This window comes from Orcinus orca, chromosome 6 (assembly GCF_937001465.1).
Source record: "Orcinus orca chromosome 6, mOrcOrc1.1, whole genome shotgun sequence".
NCBI classification, from domain to species: Eukaryota; Metazoa; Chordata; class Mammalia; order Artiodactyla; family Delphinidae; genus Orcinus; species Orcinus orca.
In genome coordinates this window covers 7,448,993-7,470,187 of record NC_064564.1, presented here as the reverse complement: position 1 = coordinate 7,470,187, position 21,195 = coordinate 7,448,993, and the positions used below count along the sequence as shown (strand labels likewise).

At 37.9% G+C, this 21,195-nt stretch overlaps 1 protein-coding gene across 23 annotated transcripts in view; it reads left to right on the top strand.

Moving 5' to 3' along the window:
- Positions 1-21,195, top strand: part of NEK1 (NIMA related kinase 1) — a 204,003-nt gene that overhangs the window by 39,168 nt on the left and 143,640 nt on the right. For all 23 annotated transcript variants that reach the window (XR_007478039.1, XR_007478041.1, XR_007478040.1 and 20 more), the window contains 7 exons: positions 3,880-3,963; positions 6,407-6,474; positions 6,600-6,686; positions 8,655-8,709; positions 10,831-11,031; positions 15,492-15,552; positions 18,466-18,617. Coding sequence is in view for 20 of the 23 variants with exons in the window: in XM_033403551.2 (XP_033259442.1) it covers positions 3,880-3,963; positions 6,407-6,474; positions 6,600-6,686; positions 8,655-8,709; positions 10,831-11,031; positions 15,492-15,552; positions 18,466-18,617 (708 nt within the window). In the remaining 3 variants the exon portion in view is untranslated. The remainder of the gene's footprint in view (positions 1-3,879; positions 3,964-6,406; positions 6,475-6,599; positions 6,687-8,654; positions 8,710-10,830; positions 11,032-15,491; positions 15,553-18,465; positions 18,618-21,195) is intronic.

Sequence of the window (21,195 nt, the reverse complement as noted above, 5' to 3'; positions counted from 1 at the left end):
CTCTAGGTCCTTTAGGTATAAGGTTAGCTTGTTTATTTGAGATTTTTCTTGTTTCTTGAGGTAGGCTTATATAGCTATAAACTTCCCTCTTAGAACTGCTTTTGCTGCATCCCATAGGTTTTGGATCATTGTGTTTTCATTGTCATTTGTCTGTAGTTAGTTTTTGATTTCCTCTTTGATTTCTCTAATAATCTCTTGGTTATTTAGTAACGTATTGTTTAGCCTCCATGTGTTTGTGTTTTTTACGTTTTTTTCCCTGTGATTCATTTCTAATCTCATAGCACTGTGGTCAGAAAAGATGCTTGATATGATTTCAGTTTTCTTAAATTTACTGAGGCTTGATTTGTGGCCCAAGATGTGGTCTATTCTGGAGAATGTTCTGTGCGCACTTGAGAAGAAAGTGTAATCTGCTGTTTTTTGATGGAATGTCCTATAAATATCAATTAAATCCATCTGGTCTATTGTGTCATTTAAAGCTTCTGTTTCTTTATTTATTTTCGTTTTGGATTATCTGTCCATTGGTGTAAGTGAGGTGTTAAAGTCCCCCACTATTATTGTGTTATTGTCGATTTCCTCTTTTATAGCTGTTAGCAGTTGCCTTATGTATTGAGGTGCTCTTGTATTGGGTGCATATATATTTGTAATTCTTATATCTTCTTCTTGGATTGATCCCTTGATCATTATGTAGTGCCCTTCCTTGTCTCTTGTAACATTCTTTATTTTAAAGTCTATTTTATCTGACATGAGTATTGCTACTCCAGCTTTCTTTTGATTTCCATGGAATATCTTTTTCCATCCCCTCACTTTCAGTCTGTATGTGTCCCTTGGTCTGAAGTGGGTCTCCTGTAGACAGCATATATATGGGCCTTGTTTTTGTATCCATTCAGCAAGCCTGTGTTTTTTAGTTGGAACATTTAATCCATTCACGTTTAAGGTAATTATCAATATGTATGTTCCTATGACCATTTTCTTAATTATTTTGGGTTTGTTTTTGTAGTTCCTTTTCTTCTCTTGTGTTTCCCACTTAGAGAAATTCCTTGAGCATTTGTAGAGCTGGTTTGATGGTGCTGAATTCTGTTAGCTTTTGCTTGTCTGTAAAGCTTTTGATATCTCCATCAAATCTGAATGAGATCCTTGCTGGGTAGAGTAATCTTGGTTGTACGTTCTTCCCTTTCATCACTTTAAGTATATCATGACACTCCCTTCTGGCTTGTAGAGCTTCTGCTGAAAAATCAGCTGTTAACCTATGGGAGTTCCCTTATGTGTTATTTTTCTTTTTTCCCTTGCTGCTTTCAATAATTTTTCTTTGTCTTTAATTTTTGCCAATTTGATTACTATGTGTCTCGGTGTGTTTCTCCTTGGGTTTATCCTGCCTGGGACTCTCTGCGCTTCCTGGACTTGGGTGGCTATTTCCTTTCCCATGATAGGGAAATTTTCGACTATAATCTCTTCATATATTTTCTTGGGTCCTTTGTCTCTCTCTTCTCTTCCTGGGAACCCTGTAATGCGAATGTTGTTGCGTTTAATGTTGTCCCAGAGGTCTCTTAGGCTGCCTTCATTTCTTTTCATTCTGTTTTCTATATTCTGTTCTAGAGCAGTGAATTCCACCATTCTGTCTTCCAGGTCACTTATCCGTTCTTCTGCCTCAGTTATTCTGCTATTGGTCCCTTCTAGTGTAGTTTTCATTTCAGTTATTGTATTGTGCATCTCTGTTTGTTTGTTCTTTAATTCTTCTTTAAACATGTCTTGCATCTTCTCACTCTTTGCCTCCATTCTTTTTCCGAGGTCCTGGATCATCTTCACTATCATTATTCTGAATTCTTTTTCTGGAAGGTTGCCTATCTCCACCTCATTTAGTTGTTTTTCTGGGGTTTTATCTTGTTCCTTCATCTGGTACATAGCCCTCTGCCTTTTCATCTTGTCTGACTTTCTGTGAATGTGGTTTTTGTTCCACAGGCTGCAGGATTGTAGTTCTTCTTGCTTCTCAAGTTAATCTCTTTTAAGGCTAAATGCGCATATGCCAACATTAGCAGCCTGAATCTTATAATGCCTCTTTGTTCTGTAAAAGAAACTAGCATTCAGAGCCTGGCAGGATGGTTCTCTGGGACATTAGTCTGCCATCTTCTTGGACTCTCTGCTCACTGAATAAAGTTGTTATCCTTTGTCTCCCAATTCATTGGCCTGCTAGGGTTGGACGGTCTCCTGCAGAGGTGGGTGGTGGCTGTGGCTCACCATGGGGCTAAGGACACTGGCAGCAGAGGTTCTGGGAAGTACTCCTTGGCATGAGCCCTCCCAGAGTCTCTAATTTTAGGTTACTTTAATGTAACGTTTGTTCTTTAAAAAAAATACTGAATAGGTAAGAATAAAAAGTAAATAAAGCCTGCTACTTGCCTTTCATTCATTCTTCTGAAAATATACTTCCCTGAAGAAGACACTGTTAACTGATGGGTAGCTGACCTTCTGCGCATCCTCCCTACACACAGCACACAGTTGTAAACAATTATACAGAGTTCTGGTACGTTACAGACAGAAAGAGACTTAAAAAAAGGAGTGCACTCTGCATACCATGCTGTGACTTTCTTCTTTTCCCTTCACGGTGTATGTACATAGAAGTACTTCCTTCTTCCCAGTGGCTGCATAGAATTCTAGTGATTCCAATTGTGATATTATCCCAGGCTCTTGATGATGTTTAGGTGGAGCAACAATGCTGGAGTACACATCCTTGTACATATTCTTTTGTATTTGTGACATTTTATCTTTAGGATAAATTTGAAATTTCAGTTGCTCTTTCAAATGGTATGTGAATTTAAAATTTTTACCAAGTAACTGTAATTAACTTTCTCACAAACAGGGTATGCAAAGACTTATTTCCTCACATCCTGGCCAACATTGTTTATCACTTCATCTTTGTCAGGTTACAGTGGTATCTTGTTTAATTGCTATTTTCTTAATTTGGAGGGAAGTTAGTATTTGGTTTATGTGTTGATTGGCTTATGTTTCCTCTGTCATTTGCCTTTCCCGTCTTCTGTCCACTTCTTATTTTGGCTGCCATGTTCTTCTCAGTGATGTCGAAGAGCTGTTGTGTATTAGAGCATTAGCAATCTATCAGTTATGTTGCAGGTATTTTCTCAAATTATTATTAAATTGAATTGTATATTTTGCCATCCAGGTGTTTTAAAATTTATATAGGGAACTTTTCTTGTGACTTGTGGGTTTGGTATCATGTTTTGGAAGTCCTGCGTCAGTCAGAGAGTATAGAAAATTAACCTATGTTTTCTTCCTCGCTTTAAACTTTAATTTTTTCATGTTTAAAAATGCCATCTACTTGGAATTTTTTTGGTGTTAGGAGTGAGGTAGAAATTCAGCCTTTTTACTTTCAAGTGGCTAACTCCAGAGTGTGTGTTTTTATGTGATGAATGGGGGGCGAGAAAAAAGTCAGAGATGTCTTCCAAATTTCCAGCCTAATTTTTTTCGTCTTATGATTTTTACTTACGTATATAGAAAAAAAGATATATTTAACAACAAAGAAAAGTCACTTACCGTCATACTATGCTAAAATATAAAGTAATTCCATTTTTCACTTTTCTCTGGAAACTTCTTTCCATATTAATTCTGATTTATAGGAGATGGTTCGGTAGCAGTGTCTTACATTTAAACTTACCATGTGTGCTGCACATAATGTGTCAGTTGGCTCGAATATCTACGTAATGTTGGTGACATTAATTACAGTACAGTGAAGTGAAACATTATAGCCTGATTATTTTAAGGATTTAGTTCCCCTCATCCCTGAATACTTCTGAAGCATTTTAATGATCAAGGAAAGACTACTGTGAAATGTAAATTTTAAAAGAAATGACAGATCTTATTTTTACCCCATAGATTTTGGACTGGTTTGTACAGATATGTTTGGCCCTGAAACATGTACATGATAGAAAAATTCTTCATCGAGACATAAAATCACAGGTAAGTTTATTATGTCACTACTAACTTCTCAGTGGATGTGGACATGGGGCCAGCATTGTCTTGGGCTAGAATGTTTGAGCTTGGTGCAGTCTGCATCCGACTGTCTTCTCCCTTCACGGTCCCCACTCCACTGTAACCCTGAATATCACACAGGCGTCGTGTGTTAGGTCTTTGCCTGCTTTTCGTGTCCTGCTCTTTCATTATGATGATGGAAGAAATCCAAAACAATTGTTATGTGGAAGGGATTTGTGTTTTTTTTGGGTTTTTTTTTGAGATTTTGCATGTTTGAAGATTCTCCTACTTTATTTTTTTTAATTTTTGAAAAAATTTATTTACTTTTTATTTATTTATTTTTGGCTACATTGGGTCTTTGCTTTGCGTAGGCTTTCTATAGTTGCGGTGAGCGGGGGCTACTCTTTGTTGCAGTGTGTGAGCTTCTCATTGTGGTGGTTTCTCTTGTGGAGCATGGGCTCTAGGTGCGCGGGGTCAGTAGTTATGGCTCGCGGGTTCTAGAGCGCAGGCTCGGTAGTTGTGGTGCATGGGCTTAGTTGCTCCACAGCATGTGGGATCTTCCCGGACCAGGGTTTGAACCCGTGTCCCCTGCCTTGGCAGGTGGATTCTTAACCACTGCGCCACAAGGGAAGTCCAAGATTCTCTAAATTTGATGAGAATTTGGTTATCAACTTCTGGTTAGAAATTGTTTTCTTACAGAATTTTTAAGATGTTGCCCATTTGTCTTTTGGCTTCTTGTGTTGCAGTTTAGGAATTTGCAATCTCTTGCCCTTGTTTCTTCTCTCTGACCCATTTAAGATATTCTCTCTGTCCCATGGTTCTGAAATTTCATAGTTTGTGAATTGGTGAGTCTCACTTTTTTTCATTATGCTGTATACTTTTGAGAATGTATATTTCTTCTAGAAATGTTGTAGAAAATGTTTAGTTATATTTTTTCAATTATTATTGCTCTTTTGCTACTTTCACAGTTGTCTCCTGGATTTTTTTCTAGACACACGTTGGAGCTTCTTAATTCGTCCCTTCAAGTGTCTTATTTGTTCTTTCACATTTTGTGTCTCTCTCAGTTGTATTCTACATGAATTTTTTGACCTATCTTCTAGTTAACTAAATCCCTTTGAAATTTTGTGTAAACTAGTGCTTTTCTCATCTGTTGACTTTATTATGACTTTTTTTCTCTCCAAGGTTTCTAAATGGTTTTTCATATAGATCTGTTCTTATTGTAATTGGGTTTTATTTCATCATGTCTTGTTCTTTTCAAATGCATATTTATTTCTTCATTTATTTCTTTGCAAGTTTCTAAATATATTTACTTCAAAGTTTTTATTGGATTGCTTTATAAAACTAATTCTGTCTGTAGTGAATTCTGGTTCTGGTTATTTTATTGGTGGTTTTTCTTTGCGGTCGCTTTCTTCACATGTGTTGGATTCTTTTGTGGGAGATACTTTGTCCCCACAGCTCACTCATCTTTGCATCGAGGTTTCTTTCACGTTTGCCTCACTTGGGCTCACGCCCTTCCCAGAGTGGGTAGTACAGAGGGGCTTTGTTTCCTGATGTCAGGGCCGTGTGTCTGTCTTCTTACGTCCTTAGGCCTGCAGCTGCTTATGTAGCCTTGTAGCCCCAGGATGAGTAGTGGGAAGGAGAGGGACTATGGTGGGGCTCCCTACCCCATCTTTCCTGTCTCCCGACCCTCAGCCTCCTAATCCCATTTCAGACCATTTTACTCCATTCCACTCAACCCTGCCTTGTGCCGTCTTTGGCTGTGAGCATGTGCTTGGTTCACATCTGACTGATAACAGAGTTTAATTCATGTAATCCCACAAACTCCTGGCTCCGCAGTTTGATGATAGAGCATTGGAAACCGGTGGTATGCTTTCTGTCTCTGTGGATTTGCCTGTTCTGGACATTTGATACAAATGGATCATATAATATATGACTGTGCCTATTTTAAAATTGGGTTGTCTTTGGTTATTATTGAGTTGTAAGTGTTCTTTATGCTGGATGCAGATTCTTTGTCAGATACGTGATTTGCAAATGTTTTCCCCAATTCTGTGGGTTGTCTGTTTACTTTCTTGATGGTGTCCTTTGCACAAAAGTTTTTAATTTAATGAAATCCAATTTATCTGTATTTTCTTTTTTTGCTTGTGCTTTTGGTGTCATATCTAAGAAATCATTGCGTAACCCAGTGGCATGGAGATTTACTCCTGTATTTTCCTCTAGGAGTTTTATAGTTCTCACATTTAGGTCTAGAGTCCATTCTGAGTTAATTTTTGCTTATGGTGTGAGATAGGGGTCTACATTCATTCTTTCGCATGTGGATATCCACTTGTCCCAGCATTATTTTTTAACTGGATTCATTTTTATGACAGAAGTCGTAGACTAAGAACTGGACTGTAGCAATATTTCTGGCTTTTTTTTTTCGTCTCTTTTACAGAACATATTTTTAACCAAAGATGGGACGATACAACTTGGAGATTTTGGAATCGCTAGAGTTCTTAATAGGTAACATACAGTTTTAAACTTTGGTTTGCTATAATGTCTTCGGTGAAATTTTAATCCCTGGTGATGTATGTGTGGTAATGTCTTTAAATGTCTTAAGCTTCTCCAGTAACTCTCTTTTGTTCTAGTACTGTGGAGCTGGTTCGGACTTGCATAGGGACCCCATACTACTTGTCACCCGAAATCTGTGAAAACAAACCATATAATAATAAAAGGTATTTAAAATGATATTCATTATGTGTTTATTTCCTTTACGTCTTTCTCTGTTGTACTGTCTTTATTAACCTTCAGAATATTATTCTAAAATTGGTAATGCACATATGTAGACATATATATACATATGTATATACACTTTTTTAGTATATAATGAGGGGAATTATAAAGCAGCTATTTCACTATCTTGCTGAAGGAACTATAGAATCACTTTATTATTTAAGCTATAATGGGAAATAGAGTGCTTTCTTTGTCTTTCTGTTTGTAATGGTCACTTATTGAATTATCATAGTTAATATTTATTGAACACTTACTATATGCCAGGCACTGTTTTAAATGCATTTTATGCATTAACTCTTTTTATCTTCACGATAACCTTGTGAGTTGTAGGTATTATTCATTCCTCCTTTCCTTATAAAGAAACCAAATGCAGAAAGAGGTAAAGTAACTTCAAAGTCCCGGGCATCTGGCTCCCAAGCACGAATTCCTAATCACTGGGCCGTATTATGGCTAACAGATTGACTAATATGTGTGTTGGGAAGAGGAATTCTGCCAATTCCAGTTACCCTTTATTTTCTCTCATACTCACTAATTTAAAAATGCCAACCAAGAAGCATTGGTCTTAATTTTGAAAGCACCCTTAGAAGCTGAAAGGAAGAAAGTGGTAGCTGGCAATAATGCATGTGTTCATGGGTGCTATCCCCCTGCCCCCCCCCCCTTTTTTTTTGAGGATAAAGAGGAAGCTGTGTTTCAGACCTGAGCAGAAGGTCTGAGAACGTCATCCGAGGAATGTATTTAAGATCAGTTTAAATTACAATGATCAGTCAAGTCCATGCAGTGTATTATTAGTAGATATTCTAAAAGAAAATAGTATTTTCTTTGAGCTAAAGTAATTTTACATTTTAATGCTGTTTCTGTGTCTTGTGGATAACTCAACTGTGAAAATATTAGTCTTTAAATTTGAAATGGATTTGATCATCCCTTGGAGAATTTTATGTAAAATTGGTTTTGTGGGAAAAATGCTTTAAAAATGTAATACATGAACATCATCAATTATATTTTGAAATTCATATTTTCCCAAATGTATTTTAAAGTATTTTATTGATAAGATCATTAGTTTAATGTTTTTGTTTATAGATTTTAGTTCGTAACATGTACAAGTTACTAAAAGCTTAACTACATTTACATTTTTTTCTTAGTTGAATCTTAAACAGATTTTGGAGGTTACAGGTTTATATTTGTAGATTTTTGTGAGAGTTTGGGTAAAGATAACTTTAGGATTTCGATAATGGGCTTTATTCTTTTTCAATAAGTTCAACTTCCAGGAGCAGTGGTTTTGTTTTTCTTTTTTTTGACTTCCAAGGACCACTGTAGCTCTAAATTATGGGGTTTTTTCCTTTTAAAAATAGAAGTAGTCTTTTAGTTACAGAACTATCTGTTTAAGATTAAAGAGCGGAAGAGAGTATGGATAAAGAAGATAGTGTAACTAAGTCTTTAAATTAGGAGAAAGTAAATTAATGTATTTACATATTTTAGTTGGCTGTCAGAGATTTGTTTCAGATTTAATTTTAGTAAATTAATATTTTCTTTATTAAAACAGTATTTTGCTTTTATAGTATTTAAGAAATTGTGGTATTTTGCAAATAATTGAACAAAACATTTTGATTTATGCAAAATAAAAAAACTAAATGAAGCATCCATGAAATTTACTGATTTTTGTCCTTTTAAATATTAGATTTCTTTAATGAAACTTTTAAAGTAATTACTTGGGCAACTGTTATTTTTCTAATCTGGGATAGCTGCTTTTGTCATTTGGTTATGGTTGTAATTTTAAGTTTGAAAGGTCATGTTTTATGGAACACATATTTTTGCAAAGCATTTTTATGCTGCTTTTGTCTCCTTTAAGTTAAAAAACCTTTTAAAGTAAATTCTGATATTTAGAGAAGATCTCCTATTTTTCTCTTTTCTAGTGACATTTGGGCTCTGGGTTGTGTCCTTTATGAGATGTGCACACTTAAACATGCAGTAAGTAGAAGTTTCTGAGATACTTTAAAAATTCTGTCAAAAAGTACGTATAATGTTTCTGATTTAAAAAAATCATATGCCATCTTTCAGATGACCCTCTTGTGCTAGAAATTCTTCTCTGTTGCTTTATAAATTTCTCTTCTTTTCTGAGGTATAAATTTAAATCAATTTTCCCTTAATATGTATGCATATATTACATATACATATTATATATGTTTTTATAATACATATATCATACTTTATTCCAGAAAATTATTTCTAAAGACACATTTGCTGTCTTTTTAATGTTAAATTCACGTATGAATTTGATATTTCAGCTTAACAAACTTTATTAATTTCATTTTAGCAGTTTTTCTCAAAGCATCCAAATTATTTGAGTTTGGAATTGAAATTATCTAAAGAACATATCTCAGCATATTCGTTGAGGGGGGATTTTATCAATTTAAATAATGTTTAATTCAGAGTATTTAAAAATTTCACTGTTGAGATTCTTTTGAGATAACACATAATTCACCAAAAAGGGGGAGTTCTTGTCCAAAATAGGTTGAATTTTAATCACTTTCCATTTAAAAATCTTTTTAAAATGCTTCCCCCACTGATTAAGCAATAATATATTTTCATTACAGAAAACTTAAGGGAAGAGATTAAAATATAAGTAAGTGAATAAATATCAAAAGCAATTCTTCCAGCCAATAATGATTACTTGTAATATTTTGTTGTTTCCTTCTAGACTTACAGAATAATTTATAAAATGAGTTTTTGGTTTTTTTCCCTCAAGATTTTGGTTATATGGTGTAAGCAGTTTTATAGTTTGTTTTTATTGCCTGATATTATTTGGGGAGTATTTTTCTTTGTTGTGTTTATTCATAGTTGCATACTCTTCTACTGTATTCCCTTAAGATTTTATTTTTCTGAAGGAAAAAAACATAGACTGCCAAAGTGATATGGCCTGGTGGATATTAGATCTGTACTTTAAGGAATTGGTCAGTTTTTCTGTGACACACAGTCATGTAGGTCTAAATCTACACATTTTTAGAAAGTCTTTTCATTTACAATACATTGTTCTGTCACCATTGTTTCTGTATTTTGGAATTGTTTTCCCTTAAGTGGACACATAAAATTAAGTAATTCATTAACCTTTATTTATGAAGAGCTTATCAGTTGAGAGATAAATAAAACTTCATTGTAATGAAAGAATAGAGTAATAACCTATTTCTGCATTTAGGATTCCTTCTTAGGTATATAGGTATTTCTAGATGATGGAATTGTACTCAAATCTTAGTAAACAATATGATATTTTTAAATGCTAGGAGAATTCCACATTTAACAGAACTCTTTTATACTTGGATATAATCACCAGTGCCTAACTTATAGCATGTTTTGTTTTCTTAACGTGTGCATTAAGAACATATTGATAGTGTACAGCTGTTCTATACTATTTTAGCTGAGATGTCAAAAGCTTAATTTTACTTTCAAAATGAAATCATCTTTAGATTTTAAACTGCCCCACCTCTTTTCCTCCCCACTTCAGTTAGAGTTTATATTGTGTTTAATCCTAAAATATATATTCCCATTGATAAGGCTTATATTCCCCTTTGGAATATTTGCCACATCGCTGATCGCATGGCTTTTGGGAGCATCACACACTTAAAAGTAATAATGAGCAGTGTATAAAAGGAACTTAATCAGTACCTTTATTTATTATATTTTTACCAAATAGTTTTAGTTCTGTAGTTAATTTCTTGTTCTAGTTGCTATAGCAGGGGCTCAGGAAGGCAGGTGTTAAATGAAGACTACCAGTTTTGCTTGTTTTACCATCTTGATTACTGTTACATTTTTATAAACGCTTTAATTGATACCTATATCCCATCTTTTAGTTTTTTGAATAAGTAAAAGTTAATCTTATAGCGAGTTGTACCATTTTATGAGGACTGATACTCTCTTTCAAATGTGTTCGTAAATAACCAAGTGAACCTTGCTCTAGAGAGCATGTACTGATTAAAACTGGGAAGAAGTTTGCAATTCTGTTCTATATTGATAGGAAAAGTACTGTTTCTCATTGTTGAAACTGACATTTTCGACTTATGTTTCATATATGTTAATTTATTTTCTGGATTTTAGTTTGAAGCTGGCAATATGAAAAACCTGGTACTGAAGATCATATCTGGATCTTTTCCACCCGTGTCTTTGCATTATTCTTATGATCTCCGCAGTTTGCTCTCTCAACTATTTAAAAGAAATCCTAGGGATAGACCATCAGTCAACTCCATATTGGAGAAAGGTTTTATAGCCAAACGCATTGAAAAGTTTCTCTCCCCTCAGGTATGTTTTTTTATTTTATAATTAAATTTAACAGTAGGGTTATGGTGCTTGGCTGGGACGTGGCCTCCTCTTTGGAGGAGAGCACATTGCAGCTGTGGGGGAATGCTTGCCTTTACATTGGCGTCAGCTTACTTTCTGTTCTCACATAGCTCTTCCCCTTGCTGTCTGCTTTTGAGCTGTGCATCTATAGGAGGGAAAACATACCTTCTGTGTTTCCTCTTAACACTTACTGCTGAACTTCTGAACTTCTCATCACCAAATGTGTGGCAGTTTTTACATACCAAGCAGAATTCATTTCAGCCCTGACCCTGTGTACCTGGAGATCACATCAGATCCCACAGGTTAAGGGCTCCGTCTCTCCCACAAGACCACCTCCACTTCAGAAGCCAGTTTAAGTCACAGGTTGCCACCTGTGCTTCTGAGCAACTTATAAATCAGAGGTTCCCATTACCCCTTCCTCTGGTTTGATTAACGTGCTTGCTGGAGCGGCTCACAGAACTCAGAGAAACATTTACTTACGTTCACCAGTTTATTATAAAGCATAGGATAAGCGATACAGATGAACAGCCAGGTGAAGAGGTGCGTATGGCGAGGTCCGGAAGGGTCCTGAGTGTAGGAACTGGGGTCCCTCTTTGAATGTTCACCGACTCAGAAGCTCTCTGAACCCTGTCCTTTTGGTTTTTATGGAGGCTTCATTAGTAGGCATGATCAGTTAAATCATTGGCTCTTGGTGATTGGCTCCAGCCCCTTTCCTCTCCTGGGTAGGGGAGGGGAGCGGCATTGAAAGTTTTAACCCTCTAGTCAGGTGGTTGGTTTCCCTGGCAACCAGCCTCCGCCCTTAGGTGCTTTCCAGATATCATGTCATTAACATAAATTCAGGTGTGTTTGAAAGGGGCTTGTTTTGAACAACAACAGACACTTTTGTACTCTTCCCGCTGAGGGAATAACAGGGATTTGAGGGCTGTGTGCCAAGAACTGAGCGAAGACCAAGTATATGTTCCCTAACGTCGTCGCCTCAGTACAGTTACTCCTCTGTCTCTTGTGTTCCTCTCGTTTGGTTTTCCAATGTATTTTATTGTGGTAAAATAGACATAACATAAAATTTATCATTGTGACGAGTTTTGAGTACGCAGTTCAGTGGTATTAACTACATTCATAATGCTGTACAGCAATCACCACATCCGTCTAACTCTTTTCATCTTGGAAAACAGACTCTATACCCATTAACCAGGAACTCCGCTTCCCCTCTCCCCAGCCCTGACTCCCGTCTTTCTGTACTCTCTGTCTTCTCTGGTTTCTGACAGTAAGATTATTGAACACTTCTGTGCTTCCCTTTCCTCACCTGTGAACAATGGGATTGTAAATGTACCTACATCATGAGGCGGTTGTGAGAATCAAAAGTGACACTGCATGTGAAGTGCCTGATGTCTCATACCTAATAAGTACTCAGTATACTCAATATATATTAAATATTATCAGTATATCACTTTATTGTGCTAATATAAATATGTTATCTTTATAATTCATATGATTGTAATTGTTTTTTCTCTAACAAAATGATTGGAAACCGCTGATGTGTGGGCATTTATATGTATGTGTAATAGATTATTGACTCATGATTCCTCCTCTAGTACTCGCATATAGGTGCATAATAAATATTTGTTGTGTTGAGTTTTATTTTGACAGGATTTATCAAAAATCTGTATCAAGTCAATTAGTGTAAGTTATTGATATAAATATGATCACCTGAAAGTGGAATTATTTTACGTAGTTTGTGTGGCCTTTGTTGATTTAAATGATCAACAGTGATCATTTATACTCTTGTATAAATCAGATATCTAGCAAAATCATAGTTTTATTACTTTTATATGTTCATGAGATGAGAGGGAAGTGTCGTATATCCTCTGGCTTTTAACAGATCATCCGTATGAACAAACAATCTTTAGAAAACAGAGATGTGGATTTAACTGTTAACATCCAGGAAAACACATTAGTAAGCAAGAAAGCCAATTAAAATTTGACGGTTAAAGGCCACTTATATAGGACATAGCTACAATCTCTGAAGTGTGGGTGTCTTACAAGACTCCTTTGTTATAAATAACATTTTCAAGGACAGATTTATGGTGCAGCATACTATTGTTTTTTGGCAACTACTGGAGAAGAAAGAATGACTGCATTTAATCTCGCTGTTTCTTTCCCCCGCGTACCAGCAGTTAGGACGTGCAGTCCCAAGGCTGAAGCACTGGAATTCAATTAGCCAGCTACAAAAGAAATATTCAAGCCTGATATACACAAAGCCTGTAACATCTAAAGACAAAAGGGCAGATTATGGCCGTTAACAGAGTGTTTGACACACATGCTTACTAAATACATAGTACCCCGTTGCTGTTTATGCACCACTTAGATTTCACTCTTCACGAAAAACTTTCGTTCTTATGACTTTTCTGCTATATATCACTTGTTCAGTACTTTAACGACAAAGTTTATGATACTTTTTTTAAGGATTTAACTTTGAAACAATATGAACTTTTACTGTAGCATATGAACTATTATTATCACTATAATATTCTGTAGTGTCTTTAAATTTCTAGTCCCTGAATTCTCTCAGTGCCGTCAGCCAGGATCTGTGGGGCATAGTTCTCAGTCCAGCACATCCTGGAGATGTCTTCTTGGATGTGGCTTGATAGATCGTGGACAAGCTCTGGTCCATTAGGAATGTAGGTGCCGTCCTGTAGTGCTTTCTGTGAGGCTGAAGATGTTTTATATCTGCATGTGCGACCTCATAGCCACCAGCTTAAAATGTGGCTAGTGTGGCTGAAGAGCTGAACTTTAAATTTTATTTATTTTAAATTTTAATCCAAATAGCTACATGTTGGTAGTGGCAACTATATTGGACGCCACAACATAGGAATTCCAGAATCTTCTTGGATTCCACATGTCCCATCTCTCAGTTCACATGTACATTCACACAGGGGAAAAGACAGCCTCACACTCAGATTTAGGGCAAGGTGGAGATCATAAAGCATGTCTTCAATGAAAAAGAAAGGAAAAAAAAGCGCACATGTTCAGAAGAGAAAGCACACTCACACAGTTGGCTCTCAGTTGCCTGTGAAGCAGACTTTTCATGCAGTGGTTCTCAAACTTTAGCATACATAAAAATTACCTGGAGGACACTGCTGAATCCCACCTCTATTTCTATTTCAGTAAATCTGAGATGGAGCCTGAGAATTGGCATATTTTATAAGTTCCTGGTGATGCTGATTCACTGTTATTATGAGGCTTTGAGAACTGCTCCTATAGGGATCCCTGATGGGAAAGGTGACCATCTTAGCTTCTGGCTTTTTGCCTGTTGGAGTTTCTGATCCCTTCCACTGTGGGCAATCTTCCCTTCACCACCCCTCTGTTCTCTCGAAGAAAGAGAAAATTCACTTGCCTTTCCCTTCTTTGCCCAGTAAGAAAAAAAGCAGGCCTAAATCGACTTAGCAATTATATTGTTGCTAACATAGTTTTACCTTTAAAGAGGGAAAAAATATAGTGAGTAGGGAGAGAAAGTTACTTGCAGGAAATACTAATGATTTCTGCTTCTCAAAATAAGTAGTGGAGTGTTGTAGTAATAGTAAAAGGAGATAACTTTTAAGTTATGTAAGAATATTCAAATAGGGGAGGGGGAAGGGTAAGCTGTGACAAAGTGAGAGAGTGGCATGGGCATATATACACTACCAAACGTAAAATAGATAGCTAGTGGGAAGCAGCCACATAGCACAGGGAGATCAGCTCGGTGCTTTGTGACCACCTAGAGGGGAGGGATAGGGAGGGTGCGAGGGAGGGAGACGCAAGAGGGAAGAGATATGGGAACATATGTATAACTGATTCACTTTGTTATGAAGCAGAAACTAACACACGATTGTAAAGCAATTATACTCCAATAAAGATGTAAAAAAAAAGAATATTCAAATATTTATCCAGTAATATGTTTACAATTATATATTGATAAGATCGAAAACTCATTGGAGATGCTGAGAATATTCAGAGTAAAGTTGAAATAACCGAGAGGTTAATCCAGGGGAGGGATAATGAAGTGATTCTTCAGCAGTTTTGAAGTAGATGAGGGAGACGGATGCACCTCGATACAGAGGTTATTCCAGATGGAGGGCAGTGTTGTTAAATCGCCAAAACGCAGAACAGGCAAGGCAATGTGCAGGGGCCTGGGGGGTGCGTTTTGTTAATTCGAGAAGAGAGCTTGTCCAGAGAAATAATAAAAAGATATTGGTAAGACTGGGGAGAAGGTAGCGTGAGAGGAATTTGTTGAATGGGTAACTTGGATTTTAGTACAGTTTATTTGGCAGCATAATTGTGACTGAAAAAGGGAAAAAATGTGTTCTGATTAATGGCTAGGTTTTTTTTTTAAAGTTGGTAATTTGACATTTTTTCTAACAATTTTCCCCATCTTTCAATTTAAGCTTATTGCAGAAGAATTTTGTCTAAAAACATTTTCCAGGTTTGGAGCACAGCCTATACCAGGTAAATGAAATTTAATATGAATCCTTTCCCCTGTTTGCCATAATCAGTATACTAATTATTCTAGAGGTATTAGTAGATGTAGTAAGTTGGGGTAATCCAGAGGAAATGCATCTTTAAATTTTTTATGTTATATGGCAATATACAACACTTTCTGATGAATTCATAACAAAATTTCCCCTTATTATCTGCCTTATTTAAATGAATTCTATTTTGAAATCTGTCATATTCAAATGTTCAGCTCATATTCTGAGAACATTGTTACTAAATGTTATTAAATGCCCTAGTTAACTGCAAATCTTTATGTAAAATAATTTTCTTTGAGAAATATTTAGTATTCTAGGATCTTTAAATGTAAATCAGTGTGAAGTCAGGCACCTGAGTAAGGATAGATTTTCTTTTAAATATGGCCAGCAGCGGTGGAATATTTGTAGGGCTGTGAGTGTGGTTATATATTATGTTTATGTATGTAAGTGTATCTCTGTGAGAGGGAAATTACATTTTTTCTGCATGGAATGATTTCAGAATGGGTTTCTAAAATCAGTGGAAGTCATTTAAGATTTGAAGATTGTGTTGTTTTTCAAACATAATGCTTTGCATGTTCTACTCCATTTTGAGTATGAACACATTAATAAAAATAAATCCTGTATCATAAAAGCGAGTCCATATCAGCTGGATGTGGTGTGACTGTGTGTTCTCAGGGAGGCCAGCTGGGTTTAGCTCTTCTTAAACACCGTGGGGCTCATCCTCTGCGCCGGCCGAGACTGGCAGTCCTGGGAGATCAGATCTACTTGGAACCAAGTTCATGAGACAGACCCAGGGCAGGGTCAGTGTGTCCCTCCTTGCGAGGAGTCACACCTTCAAAAGCCTCCTTGTCACACAGGCAGGAAGGAATCCCTGTGTCAGCACTTTCTTCCCAGTGGGCGAGCCTCCTGGGAAGCACAGCACAGGAGCTCTGCTCTACTCTGATGTGAGGAGCTGGATGGAGGAGATGTGTAATGGCGAGGCACTACCTTGTGGGCCCCCTCCCCGTGGGCAGGAAGCTTCCTCCCACTGGGAGCCTCGCCTCTGAGATGAGACACCTCGGCAGCCAGACGAGTAATCCTCCCTCTTCTCTGGGGAGTGTTTGTGCTTTTCTGCCTCTTGCCCCTTTTCTGGTACACACAGTATTTCTTTTTTTTTTTTAACACAGTATTTCTTTGGTTATGTTAATATAAGTAGCAAGGTTGCAGCGGTGTGACTTTGTATATCTGTCTTCCGATTGGAACTTACAGTTGAATTTCAAAGGGGAAATTTTTTTTCTCACATTTCCTAGTTCCTGTTCTGATACAGTTGGAGTATGTGTTTGGAAAAACTTACTGTACAACACTGTATCTCACACATTAGTTGTGAATCTCTATAAACTGCCAATCAAATGGCTTATATTATTTTTATTTTTGTAAGAGTTTACTAAATTATATGAACAGTATGTGTTCATTATAAAAATTAAAAAGAAGAAAATAGAAATTACCCTAATGTTAACACAGACTTATATTTGGTATATTTTTTTCTGTGATAGGAGATGCATAATGATTGAAAATTGGGGTTGTGTTATATAAACAAAGGTTCGTTTCTTTTAATTCACAGTATTATATGTTGATCATTTTCTAATACAATTAAATATTCTTTGAAGAACAGAGTTTAATGGTAGTATTTCCTCGTGAACTCCCAGGTAATTTTTTTCTTCATTACCCTCTTAAAGAAGAAGCGTGCTTGTTGGCAGAGGTTGATCACGTGGCTCTAGGACATGGTACACCCCTGGGATGGAGGGCAGGCTGAGTGAGGAGTGGGACAGAGTAGGGGGAGGGGGTCATGGGGGAAGGGGCTCCAGGAAGGCTTCGAGCAGAGGAGACTCTTTAACCTCCTTTAGTATCTTTGATGGCCGTATGGTGTAGACTTTCTTTTTCATTACTTTAGTCTATTTTTCTTGAATTTATCATTGTTCTAAGACTGAATCTTGTCTGAGCTTTAATAAAAGTTTAATACGTAATGCTGCAGGGTTTATCCTTGTGTATAAATTTTTGTGTTTCTCTGATTATTTCTTTAAAATCACTTCATAAACGTTGTTCTTTTTTTTTTTTTTCTTTTGGCCACACTGTGTGGCTTGTGGGATCTTAGTTCCCCAGCCAAGGATTAAACCTGCGCCCTTGGCAGTGAAAGCGTGGAATCCTAACCACTGGACCACCAGGGGATTCCCATAAACATTGTTCTTGATATAGATTGCTCTGTGGAAAGTTTGACCAGTTTGTATTCCTACCAGCAGTGCATAAACATACTCATTTCATGGGACCCTTAGCTATAGAGATTCTTTTAAGTACCTGTTCTTCAATGGGTCTGTAGGTATAGGCATTACGTAGACTATATATGAAGCAAATATTAAAGTGCTCATAGTGATGGAATTAATGTTTAACAGTTGCTCTTGAGGTTTATATTCTGATTTCAAAAGTAATTTCTAAGACATTGAATGTTCTTTTTAAAGTTTATTTTTAATAGCTGTATTGAGATATAATCCGCATACCATTCAATTCGCCCATTTAAAGTCAACAGGTCAGTGTTTCTTAGTATATTCACAGATACGTGCAGTCGTCATCCACAGTCAGTTTTAGGGACGTGCTTGTTCTGTGTGAGAAATTTCAGCATGTGAGAAATTTCAACAAGTTAGCTTCTTGCTTCTTTCAAAGAGTGGCTTTAGTGTGGAATAGCCCTAATGGAGGCATTGCCGTGTGGTAAGGAGGGAGTGAGACGTTTAATGAAAAGTCTCAGATTCAATGATCTCAGTGATTGTGAACATGAACAAGGCCATCTTGAAGAATTTTGAAATTAGGGGTTTCCTATTAAGAACTCTGAAAATAATTTTCTCTGTTTTTTTTCATGTAGCTAAAAGACCAGGTTCAGGACAAAGCTTGGCTTCTGTTGTGTCTGCTCAGAAAATTACAAAGCCTGCTGCTAAATATGGAGTCCCTTTAACGTATAAGAAATATGAAGATAAAAAATTACATGAAAAGAAACCACTCCAAAAACATAAACAGGTATGATGATCATGCTACAAACTGTGTATTAATAACATGCTCAGTTTGACCTTATTTTATTGTAGCTCAATTCAGTTAATCTTGATATTCATAGGATTGTTTTTATTAAGTTACTAAAGAACATTGTTCTCTGCTTCACCAGTCTTCTAAAACTTGGGAGACTTACAGAAGTCATAAAGAAACATTAGTTAAGTAAAGTAGCTAGTGCAGTAAAAAGAAAGTAACATTATAAGTGAAATCATTTTTGAATAACCTAAGCAGAGCCATTTGTCTTTGTGCCTAAAATAAGTAAATATCTGTGATAAACATCATAAAAATCTGGGGAAATTTTGAATTTAAGAATTCATGATGAGATAAATAAAATCATAGAGCTGGAGGAATATGATCATATAGTCTGTCATATTTCAGATGAAAATTAAGGCCTGTAGCATTTAGGGGTTGTGTCTAAGGACACAGTATTAGTTGCAGGAATTTGATATTTTTCTTCACGTCACTAGCTGTGTTCTCTGGTATATGGAACCTGTTGGTTTGCACTGCGTATGCACATGCATACATACACGTACACACACATGTTGTTACAAAGGTGTGTGTAATGCTGTAAGACAGACCTCCTAGTGGGGTGGTCCGTCTCTTTGGGTAGAAGCTGTGATAAAGTAGTTCAGCATGATCCCTGTAAAGCAGTCTTCAAATAAGTTGTGTAGGTCAGCATCCAGTCCGGAGACAGAAAACATAATAATTTGATAGGGGGAGGTTTGGTGTAAGTAATTACGATCTGTTTTTAGGTAACTGACTTCTGAGGGCTGAAGAGAGCTCTAAAGAATACAGGCCTAGCAGACAGACGCAGGAAGCAGGCACTGCTCCTGGTGCGAGGCGGGGCCCCACAGGAGAGACAGAGGCCAGAGTATCACCCCGCCTGCCCTTAGAGCCGAGACTCAGAGCCTGCTGGGTGTGGATGGAGGTGACCCCTGGGTAGTGGAGCTCGCTGAGGTGCCAGGGCCGAGGCTGGCAGATGCGAGACTGTCCATTGTGGAGCTGATCAGACTCCTGGAACCTTCATAGGGTGAACCGTGCTGAGAGGCCCATGGAGGAGCCTGCCGGGCACTGCTGGGCCCTTTGGGCTGGGCTGCCCGGCTGGGGCACCGGGTGCGGCGGGCAGCTGGCCTCGAGGCTGCCGCTGAAACTCGCAGAGAGGCTGCTGGGGGTACTCTGCCTGCAGGGGTGGTGTCACCGCCTGTCTTGCACCCACAGGGACAAGAGGAAGAGAAGCCCTTTCCTTGTGCAGCGTCCCTCTCTCCAACATGGTCTGCGGACAAAGCTTACATCCTGATGCAGGCCTGAGGTTTGCCCTGTCCAGCTCCAGGGTCACGAGCAGGACGGTGAAGGGTGAACTGCGAGCTGAGGGGCATTGTGACAGCTGGCACACCACGTTTGTGTTTCTGTTTTTTGGTACCATGTTTATTCAGGCCTAAGTGGAGCAATTCCATCATAGCCTTTAGCCCTCTTTTCTTTAGTCACCACAAGACACCCAGCGCCCCCGCATGCCCTCATTCCATAGCCTCTCAACTCCCTAAGCCTCTGGCCCTCCCCCGATCCCACCCCCGAACCCTTCCACAGAGCCTTGGAGAGCACATCATCAGCAAAATCCCCTGTGTTCTAACCTTGTCAAGAGTGTCTTCACCTCTTTTGCTCTAAAACCTGGCTTGCCCTGAACACACTGTCATGCGTCTCTCTTGGGGACCGTTTTCCCTCTGGTCCCTCAGTCCTGCTGGGCCTAGAGGTGGGACGATGGAGGCGTGGTCCTCGCTTGTCATTGCCAGACTTTCCCCTGCTCCCTAAGCCACTCCGCCAGGCTTCGTGTCAGCTGCTGCGCCTCCGTGCGGGTCATCCTAGACACTTGCCCGCACTGTCGTGATTCTTGTTGACTTCAGTATCTGAGAAGATGACCCTTGCAGTAGTGCACGGCCTTGTTTTCTTGATGGTTCTCTTTCATCAGTGGTCGTGTCTCCTGCCTCACCTTGGAACTCTCCCTTGTAGTCATGCCATCACATTTGTCATCAATAATAGCATCTATTTCGTAGTCGCAGTGACAAGTACCCCACTCTCTGACCACTTCCTGTGTTTTCAGCTCATTCCCTGAGGACTCTGCCACCAAAACTCTTTGTTCTGTTGGATCCGTGGATCTTAGCTAGTTTTTTCATTGTCCATCCCTTCTCCATTTTTATTTTCTTTCTCCGGCTTTAATTTCATGTTCTCTCATTGTAATAGTTTCCAGAACCTCGACTGTCTTGTCCCAGTGGAATGTGGTGGGGAAAACAGGCAGCTGTTCTAACTGGTCTCGCTTTAAATTTAAACCCCCAGCATCAGGCAAGCACTGCCGCCACCACCCTGTTATGTTTCCACAGTCCAGTTCCCTTCCCACTTTCCAGGATGGTTATCTCCTTGCTCTTCACCTCAGGGTATGGCCTTGCTTCCTATTTCACTGAGAAAGCAGAAGCAAGTGGAAGGAAATTGCCCACACTCAGCAGCCCTCTTGCCAATCAGTCCTACGTGTTTGTAAATATCCTGCCTTTCTTCCTGT